The sequence below is a fragment of the Eumetopias jubatus genome, unplaced genomic scaffold (genome assembly GCF_037043125.1).
Source record: "Eumetopias jubatus isolate StellerSeaLion01/CBP00866 unplaced genomic scaffold, mEumJub1_p1.0 scaffold_112, whole genome shotgun sequence".
NCBI lineage: Eukaryota > Metazoa > Chordata > Mammalia > Carnivora > Otariidae > Eumetopias > Eumetopias jubatus.
The window spans coordinates 348,604-359,743 of NW_028274918.1; the positions used below are offsets into that span (position 1 = coordinate 348,604).

General features: G+C 39.1%; 1 protein-coding gene across 1 annotated transcript; it reads left to right on the plus strand.

Annotated features, from left to right (window-relative positions):
* The first annotated feature begins 491 nt into the window (after positions 1-491).
* LOC148161610 (uncharacterized) lies at positions 492-10,895 on the plus strand. Its single transcript, XM_088020715.1, is given in 15 exon segments — positions 492-549; positions 870-1,032; positions 1,346-1,395; positions 1,398-1,592; positions 1,968-2,104; positions 4,675-4,855; positions 4,858-6,497; positions 6,558-6,751; positions 6,753-7,319; positions 7,321-7,496; positions 7,499-8,574; positions 8,860-8,888; positions 8,890-9,041; positions 9,044-10,509; positions 10,677-10,895. Coding segments are annotated over 15 exon segments (6,303 nt in total).
* Positions 10,896-11,140: the final 245 nt, after the last annotated feature.

Genomic DNA, 11,140 nt, shown 5'->3' on the forward strand with positions numbered 1-11,140 from the left:
CCAAGATTGTCATCAGAGAGAAGTGTTTGTAGCTCTTGATTTAATTTTCTACAACTGTAGTTTCTATCATTTTCATACTGGTTGTAAGTTGTTTTAAACTATTTTTGATCAGTATTTCATCAACTTCTGTGTTAGATCATGTGGATCTAATTCTTTTAATTAGTATATATATATATGTGGCAAGTAAAGCTACATGGTAATGCCAGATAGATTATATTCTTTAAAAAGTGTGGAATGGGGTATTTCATTTTCTCACTCCAAAAATGAAAGTCAATATTGAACTACATAAAAGTTTGTTTCAATTTTTAAGTTACATTTAACTTGAGTAAATATGGGTAACATTTCTAGTTGGGTGATCATAATAGAAGAAGGCAGTTATCTCGTAAGTATGTATTATGATGTCAGACATTCTATATGCTATAATTTCAATCCCAACACTGGCAACAACTCAACTAGAACCCTATCTTGCATTCACATCCACTTTAGCCAACATGAGATCTCCACTTTGCTTCTCTCAGTTTTGGGGACTGTTTTTTCACTGCTGTTGTGGTAAGTTACAGATAATTGGAATTTTTTTTTCTCCTCTGTTTGTGTTATTACTAGGGAAATAGTTTTTATTTTCCTTAACTTTTTAAAATATCTTCTGTTTTTCTCCTTGATGTTTATTTCATTTCCTACTTCTTATCATGTTTTCTTTCATCCAATCTTACATTTTCCCACTTTTATTTATGTTTCTCATTCTTCTCTATGTTCTCTTATTTCACATCTCCAACAAATGAAAGTTAGGATGACAAATCTCAATAATCATTCAGCAAGATCTTGTTTTTCATGTTACATTTACCTCTCCTCCTCCCTATCTGGCCATTTAGTACCCAATTCTCAAAAGCTGTGGTTAAGCTCATTGACTCCAACGACTGTCCCATTGACAGCATCCAGCAACATCCCATGGATAGTGTCCATGGCTGAAACCTGCCAGGGCGTTATTCTGAGTCAGTGGTGGATCCTCTCCACAGCCAACTGTCTGAATAAAGTGTAAGTACAGCTAGAATCGTGATAAAGGGATCATAGTTACATATACATTTTATATTTGTTTTGTCAAAATTAATTTTATTTGCGTTAGATAGTGATGCATTCAAGGGACTTTGTCTTTGGAAAATAACATTAAAAATGAAGCTTGGAGTTCTAAAAGTCAAATTCTATTCAGTGTGCAATGTAGAGCATCATTTTACGGGATGTAAACAGAAATTTGTTGGATTACATTAGCGTTTCAGGTTAAACGAAATTTAATGAAATGTTTTTCTCAGTCTAATTTCATTATGCATTCTTCACTTTTCTATTCCTTTAGGAAACATTTGGACTCTGACATTTCAGCAGTCATTGACCAAGAAGATATCTTACTTGCCACAAAATATGCCTGCACCCCAGTTTTGATCCACAAGTTGGAATGAATCCAGTCAAAGGAGACATAGGAGTCGTCCTCCTACAGTACGCTATCAGGGTGGGGGGAATACCACTTTATCACACTTATAACATCTTCTGGAAGAGCTGTTATAACTGCCAGTACAGACACTGCAGGGTATACCAATATCAGAGTAAGCTCAAGAGTCATGTTCTGTCATATCATAAATGTAGCTCATATAATGTTATAGAAAAAAACAAAATAAAACAGGATGTTAAAAACTCTTGTAAATAATTAAGGCCATATTATTCCACTTCACGTGGTGTAAAGAAGGAAAAGTGACAGTATCATGGGTTATAATATTCTGTGTTCTATGAAGAAGGATTTCGGAACAGCTAAAAAATACAAGAAAGTATGAAATAAGTGTGTATGAGATTAGATGGAAGGAAAGGAGAAGTCAGAGTATCTCAGTAATTTTGTGTGATTAAAAGATTGAAAGTTATACCAACCTAGTAGTAATTCATAATAATATAATAACCCATAGTCCTTTCTATCTCTATTCCCTCAGACCACAATAACTTTGGAACCAGTATCAAAAAGCTGTCAGTTGAGCTGCTGGACCTCTCATTCTGCCACCATCAATATATCCACCTAACTAAAAGTAACAATTTATGCATCTGGAGTCAGCCACAAGGAGACTGCTGGGTACTTACTGTATAAGGGCAGAGTTACCACTGGGGGGAGATATAAAAAATATATGTCAAAAGCAAAATGGATACAAGTTCATTTATGCAAGATGAATAAGTTCTGGAGATCTGCTGAACAACATAGTATATAGTTAACAATCTTACACTGTACACTTAAAAATTTAAGAGGGTTCGGTAACATGTTGACTCTTACTCCCCTAATAAAAAAGAAAGGTTCTTTACTTTCACATGCAATCCACAGGTGTAATGTTTATGTGATTTTATAATCATACATATATTATGTCAAAAAATATTCAAAGATATATTTGTTCTTAAGGTCACAAATAAAGCAGGAATATTTTAATCAATAAAATTTCAGAATTAGAAAATTTGCTATAATATATTTGAAGCAATGGGAAGAACAGCTTATCCTTGGATTGGGTTGTTAGAATACAAATAGAACTCAGTTTTACAAATACAAACTAAGTACTTAAAAGTCTTTGGTTATGAGGTATAATTATTATCTCTCCATCCTGAAGCTACAAATATATTGTAACTGAATTAGTGATGAGGAGTTCCTGCTACCAATATATATTTTTAAATAGTATAGTGACCTTTTTTCCCAAAGCTCAACCTAGAAGATATGTAGTAATATTTGTGTTATATACTACATGTAGTAATATTTAGTTTGTAAAGGATAAAATTTAAGAAGTCACAAACAGCTACAAAGTAATTTAAGGCAAAAAAAAAAGAGGCAAAAATAAAAATGTTTGAAATTTACAAATAAGGAAGATGTTAAAATTTGTGATGGAAAATGGATATGGGTGATATCAAATTCTTCTTAATAAACATATTGCCAAAACTTTGTCAAGCCCAAAAGACCAAAGAGTTGAAAACAATATTTGAGAAATTTGAAATTAAGAAAGACAAGGTAACCACAGCATGGTAGATTACAAATTGATAGGGTACACAGAAGAAACAGGCCTGGTCCCCGTTCTTAGAAGATCCCAATTTTCTGGGCCCAGTCACCAGAGTTTATGATTTGATAGGAGGGAATAGTGCAGTAATTTAGTAAAAATATAATTTTGTTAATGTTCTTATGGAAATCTTTATTGTGAAGAGTGGAGATAACAATTATATCTACATTTGGATAGAAGAAGGGCATACTTAAAATTTTGAGAGGAAAGTAGCTCTTCAAAATAGAAATAAGATGTGCAAATGTAATGACCATTTAATGCACAGAAAATATTTGAGTGGTAAAATTTGTAAGGGGCACATGATGGTAAGAAAAATATTTAAAAAATGAGAAAAGAAAATTGCTTTGGACCATTTATGAAGTAATGGTGCCTGGACTTAGGTGTTGAAGTCCTTGGAGTCACAGAAAGATTTTAATGCAAAAAAAATGTATTTTAGAAGAATCAAATATTTTCTGTTCTGGAAGGTGTGATGAAAGATGGCCTTTAAAATTAAATTAAAGTAGTCAGATTTATTTAGGAATCTAACCAACAAAGTCTATTAAAGTACCTTTGTACTCTTCACATTTATTCCCTCAAAATGGTCTGGCATGAACTGCAAAACAATAAGGAATCATTCATTCATCAAATATTGATTGCCTAAACTTGATTTGGTGCTATGCTAAGATGCAGCAGTTTAAAAAAGCATATGATTATCCTTATCCACATGAAGCTTACTCAAAAGCTAACAATTGTTTCCCAAGAAAATAATGAAGATGTGCTATTAAAATAGGAGAAATGTAGAAGATCTTTAAAAATGTTCTATTTGACCAAAAACCTAAAGCCCTTGAGAAATCAACCCAAGTAAATCCCATGAGGGAAGCCAATTCCAGACAAAGGATACTACTGTGGAAAAATTTCCGTAAAGAATGAAACAAATATGATGGTACCAAAATGAACAAAGGAAAAATGTTGAGCTGAAATCAGAAACTAATTAATAACACCTTTGGGTTTTACTCTGAATATCATCCTGCCTGCCAGGAGGAACAAAGCATGGAATAAGTTTGGGTATGAGAGAATAGCAGAAATGACGATGGTTTGAAAATAAATGAGGACAACTTGAACCAGAGTAATGACGTGGAGGGATAAGGATAAACACAGTCATTACATATGATTGTGTAAGATGTGCCCTGCCTAGAAATACTCAGCAAAGGGAATAAGTGATATCCAAATAAAGAATGTTGAATATGTAGTTGCTATTTAGAGTGTGGGAGTTTTCTCTAAATATCCTTTGTAATTTGGTTTTTCTCCTTTAAATGGAATTACAATTATGTGTGTGTAAGTTAATCTGGAGGTTTATGAAGTATGTACCAGGTAACATTTATTATTTTTCACCATGTCATATGGATATATGGTAGAAAAATCTATAAATCTTATGTATTTCAATGTATTTATAGATAATATGTATATAATATATATTATTTATGACATACATGTGTAGCCATATATTTTATAATTTATTATATATTTACATATAACTTATGTTACATATATTTTAATATATTCTTACTATTTCTGTTTGTTTGTCTGCCCATTTGTCCCATATAAATATGGCTTATCTTTTTTCCTCATTCAGGTACAGCAGGGTAGTCCTGTTCTCTGCCTCTGTGACAACCACTGGGAACTGGTAGGCCTGGTCAGTGAATCCTCAATGGCCTGTTATGACCCTGTTCTTGTCATCAAGAGAGCCCCATACTTATCTTGGATGAAATGGCTTATCAAGACATCTCAGAAGCCATTGGATCCTCTTTTTCCCTACCCTGCAATTTTACTCCTGGGGTAGAACATCGTCCACAAGACAGGCTCAGCCTGAACAGGGGTACTGCCATTTTGACCTCCCACAGATTCTCTGGACAGTTACGGAAGAGATTAGGCACTTTCCCACTGAAAAGACAGTGCCAGATTCCTCCTTCTGTATTTTTTCGTTTAAATAATAGAGACTCTTTTCCTGGCAGTAGACAGTTTCACCTTCAAGCTAGTCAGCTCTCCTCAACTAGCAAATTCCCAATGATACAATCTTGGACATCTCTTTTTACCAAACGGTGGGAGCCTTCTGATATTTCTGAGCCCTGGAATACCCCAATAGGTGGTACTTCTGAAACTTTGGTTCTTTCTGGACCCCCAAAGACTCCAACACCTGATAAATCTATACCCTGGGACCTTCCTCAGAAAGATACAATGAAATATCAATATCAAATTATGACCAATTCAGTAAACCCCTGGGTTAATCCTTTAGCTGGTATAATTGGGCTTCATTCTCTACCATTAGTTAGTTCTGCTATATACTGGGCTTTGTTTTCAAGTGGCATAGATGGATCCCAACTTCTTTCTGGGGTTAATACTGTACAGTTTCAAGTTCAGTCTAGTAAGGTTCCTTTCCATGGCCAACTTCTAGCTAGACCCTGGCTAGAAATTACCCCTGACATTGGACCTTGGAAACATTCTGTACCTGATAAAACAGGAACAGTGATGCAGATACAATCGAGTGAAGAGAATATTGGGAGCCAAATACACCATGTAGTCGATAGAGTTCACACTGCTTTTAAACCAGTAACTTATAACTTGAATGCATGGGTTCCTTTAACAGTTAATAAAAATGAATTCTGGGCTCATTCCATGCTAAATGCAGTTGGATCTCAGTATCCTACAGTAACTCTTATGTTGGAACCCTGGTTTCAGTCAGTCTTAAATTTAGATGGATCCCAAGAACTTACAGAAAAGACTAATGAATACTGGATTCTCCCTGAATCTAAGTCAGCTCAATTGTGGACTTCTTCAGCACTTAATCTGCCTTTTACTTGGGTACCATGTGCAAGCATCACTATTAAGTCTTGGGCACAATATAATACCAGTCTGAGCAAAGTCTCAAGTCAAATGGATAGAATGAGTCCATTGAGTAAATGTGAATCTTTTATGGTCAAACCCCAGATTCAAACTGCAGATACAACCTATTTTTTGATACATACTATTACAAATGTAATTAAGCCTTTTTGTCAGTCTAAAGCTGATACAATCAGGCCCTGGACTAAACCTGAAGCTGACATAATCTAAACCTGGACCCAGCCAGAAACCCAGGCAAGAAAACCACTGACTCAGCTGAAAGCCTATATAATCAGACCATGGTTACAGACTAAAACTGAACGAATCAGATGCTGGTTTCAGCCTAAGTTTCAAATAGTCAGACCTAGAGCCCAGACTGAAAATGGTAAAGACAAACATTGGACCCAGTCAGAAGCACATATAATCAGATCCATGACACACACTGAAATTGAAACCATCAGACTTGGGAACAAGCCTAAAGCTGGTACAGCCAGATCCTGGTTTAGGACTCAGTCTAATCAAATGAGAACAAGGTCTCAGCCAGACTTTCAAACACTCTACCCTTGGACTCAGCCTGAAGTTGACATAGTGAGACCATGGACTCAGTCTGAAGCTAGTAGCATCCAACCATGGATGAAGCCTGAAACATTGACATTCAGAATCTGGACGCAGTCTAAAGTTAATACAATTACACCCTGGACAGGTCCTGAAGATCATGTAGCTAGACTTTGGTTGCAAGTACAAACCAATACATTCAGAACATGGAACCCACTTGAATCTCAGACAACCATCTCCTGGTCTGAGCTTGAAGCTGATAGAGTCAGATCTTGAGTATACTCAAATGCATACATTCAAACCTTGGATTGAGACAGAATTTCAAACAGCCCATTCCTGGACCCAACCTGAAGGAAATGTAGCCAGGCTTTGGACTAAATCTGAGGCTGACAATGTCAGACATTGGTTCCAGACTCAAGTGGAGACACCCACAATGTGGACAGAGCCAGTATCCCAAGTAGTCCACCACTGGATACAGTCCAAAACAGAAATAGTTAGGCCCTGGAACCAACCTGTGGCAGACAAGCTAAGAGCCTGGATACAACATGACATTTACACTGTAAGGCCCTGGGATGAGCTTGAAGGTGATAAAGTTGGATTATGGACACAATATGAATCTGACATAAGACCTTGGATTCAGCCAGATGTGGGTATAATCAATCCCAGGGCACAAAATGAAACTGATACATCAACACTATGGGCATGGGTATAGGCTGAGACTCCAGAAGTTAATCCCTGGGCACAGTCTGAAACTGAAACAGTTATACTCTCAACACAGGGAGAAGCTTCAGCAATTAATCACTGTACAGATATTTTAGCTGATACTGTCACAATATGGGCAAAGACAATTTCCAGGACAAAGGCTCTTGACGTATCCTTTGTCTTGTATAGTCACACAGTGGAATCAGCCTGAACTGCCAGTGACAAATCTCTGGACACAGCCTGTAGATGATACAGTCACTCATTGGAAACAGGGTGAACCTTCAGAAATAAATTCCTCAACAAGAACTGTAGCTGACACAGTCATCTGACACAGGCTGGATCTCCAGCAGTGAATCCTTGGTTACAGTCTGAAAATGATACAGTCATATCATGGACCCAGGATGAGTCCCTAGCAGTAAATCCCTGGACAAAGCCTATGGCTGATACAGTCACACAATGGGCCCTGGGTGAACCTTCAGAAGTACTTCCTTGGGTGAAATTTGTAGCTGATACACCATGGATGCAGGCTGAGTCCCCAGCAGTAAATCCCTGGATACAGTCTGAAACTAACACAGTCCTACTGTGGACGCAGGCTGAATCTCCAGCAGTAAATCCCTGGATCGATACTGTAGCTGGGACATGCACACAATGGACTCAAGCTGAATCTCTAGCAGTAAATTCTTGGACCCAACCTGTAGCTGATACAGTCACACTATGTACTCAGAATGAGTCTCCAGTATTACATTCCTTGAAAAAGTCTGAAACTCATACATTGACAACATGGACTCTGACAGAATCTTTAGCAGGAAATTCCTGGAGACAGTATGAAACTGATAGTGCCTCAATGTGGACCAAAAAAGGAAAATTAGAAGTAAATCTCTGGGCACAATCTGAAACTGATACAGTCGCAACTTGGACCCAGGCAGAAACTCCAGGAGTAAATTTGTGGCCACAAACTATAGCTGAAATAGTTCCACCATGGACCGTGGCTGAATCTCCAGCAGTAAATCCCTGGACAGAGACTGAGACTGTATTTGATGGTGTTATACCATGGACCCAGGTTGAATCTCCAGCAGTAAATCCTTGGACACAGTCTATAGCTGATGTAGATGCACCGTGGACCCTGAGAGATTCTATAGCACTAAATTCTTGGACAGAGCCTATATCTGATAATGTTATACAGTGGACCCAGAGTGAACCTCCAGCTATAAATCAGTGCATACAAACTGTGTTAGATACAGTCACATCATTTACCGAGGATGAATTTCATGCAGTAGAGACCTGGACAGACCCTTTGGCTGATGCCACATTGTGGACCCAGACTGAAACTCCAGTAGTAAATCCCTGGTCAGAGACTGTAGTTTTCACTGTCACACCATGGACCCAGACAATATCACCAGTAGCAAATCCACTGATAGAGGCTATAGCTCCCACACTATTACCATGGAATCAGGCTGAATCTGCAGCAGTAAATCCATGGATAGATGCTGTAGGTTTCACAGTAACACTATTGACTCAGGATCAGTCTCCATCAGTGAAAACCTGGACAGAGGTTGTGGCTTTCACAACTGCACCACTGACTCAGGCTGAATCTCTAGTAGTAAAGTCTGTGTCACAGGGAGTATCTGATACAATCTTACTGTGGAACCAAGCTGAATCACCTCTAGTATATCTCTGGACATAGTTTGAAACTGTTGTAATCACACAGTGGACTCGGTGAATCTCTAAAAGTAAATCCTTGGACACAACCTTTGGCTGACACAATCACACCGTGGACTCCTGGTGAGTCCCCAGTAGTAAATCCCTGGAGAGATGCTGTAGGTGACACAGCAACACCAATGAACCTAGTCGAATCTCTTCAGTACATCCATGGGCAACATTTGAAATTGATATGGTCACACTCTGGACAGAGGCAAATTCTGAAATCATAAATCTCTTGACACAGGCTATAGTTGATATAGTCACACTGTGGACCCAGGCTAAATCTCCTGCAGTGAATCCCTGGACACAGTTTGAAACTGACACAGTCATACCTTGGACCCAGGCTGAATTTGCTACAATAAATCCCTGGACCCAGCCCACAACTAATCTCATCACACTGCAGACCCATGGTAGATATCCAGCATTAAAACTCTGGGCACAGCCAGGACCTGACACATTTACATCATTGTCTCAGGTTGAGTCTCCAGCAGTAAATCCATGGACACAATCTGAAACTGACACAATCACAACATGGACCCAGGCTGAATCTCATATAGTAAATCTCTGGACACAACCTGAAAATGTTACAGTCACACCTTGGATCCAGGATGAATCTCTTGCAGTAAATACCCGGACACAGACTGAAAATAACACTGTCACACCATGGACTCAGAATGAATTCCCAGAAGAAAATACCTGGACAGAGGCTGTTTCTGAAACAGCCATACCATGGACCATGGGATTTTTTCCAACCATGAGGCCCTGGATAGAGACTAAATTTGATAAAGTCACACCAGGCACCAAATCTCAATTTTCAGAAGTAAAACTTTGGACACAGCAGTTGCCCAAATCACTGGACACTGAAACTGGTACAGTCAAAAGGTGGACTCAGTCTGAATCTCCACTCTTAATTCCCAGGATAGAAGCTATAGCTTCCATAGTCCCATTATGGACCCAGGCTGAATCTCTAGCTGTAAATCAGTGGACAGAACCTATAGCTTATAAAGTCACAGAATGGACACAAACTAAATCTCCATCAGTAAATACTTGGACTCAGGTTCAATTTCCGGCAGTAAATCCTTGGACACAGTATGAATCAGAGTACAAATCTCCAGCACTAAAACCATCAGTTGAGCCTGATGCTAGTATAGTCACATTGTGGACTCAGACTGAATCTCCAGAAGTAAATCCTTGGATAGAGCCTGTAGCTTCCTTAGTCATGCCATGGATACAAGCTGAATATCCAGCAGTAAGTTCATTAACACAGGCTGTAGCAGATACAATTATCCTGTGGCCTCTGACCAAAACTCCAGCATTAAATCCCTGGACAAAGTCTGTAGCAGATACTCTCACAGTGTGGGCCCTGGATGAATCTTCAAGAGCAAAACCTTGGACACAGATATTAGCTTCATCAGATATATTTTGGACCTAAGCCAAAACAGTAATTCCTTGGTCTACTTTTGAAATATTCCCACAATTCACCCATATTCCATCTGTAGTGGTTAGAACTTGGACACAATTTGAAAGTGACACCGTCACAGCCCTAACTCAGGGTCAGGCTCTTGCTGTGAATCCCTGGACAGAGATTATCACTTCCAGAGTCACACCATGGATCCAAGCTGAATTTCCAGCAGTAAATCCCTGGAGAGAGGCTGTTGCTTCTAGAGTCATGTCATGGACCCAAGCTATATCTGTAGCAGTAAATCCAGGGACAGAACCTGTCACTTCGAGAGACATACCATGGATCCATGTAGTACTTCCAGTAATAGTAAATACCTGGACAGAGGCTGTCACTTCCAGAGTGATGCCATGGACACAATCTCCTACAGCAGTAAATCCCTGGACAGACACTGTCACTTCCAGAGTCACTCCATGGACCCAAGCTGTACCATCCTGGACAGAGGCTGTCACTTCCAGAGTCTTGCCAGGGACCCAAGCTGTACTTCGAGCAGTAAATCCTTGACAGATGCTGGTGCATCCAGAGTCTTGCCCGGACGCAAGCTGTACTTCCAGCAGTAAATCCCTAGACAGATGCTGGTGCATCCAGAGTCTTGCCAGGGACCCAAGCTGTACCTGCAGAAGTAAATCCCTGGACAGACACTGGTGCATCCAGAGTCACACCATGGACCCAAGCCATACCTCCAGCAGTAAATCCCTGGACAGAGGGTGGTGCCTCCAGAGTCATATCATGGAACCAAGCTGTACCTCCAGCAATAAATCCCTGGACAGAGGCTGGTACATCCAGTCACGTCATGGACCCAAGC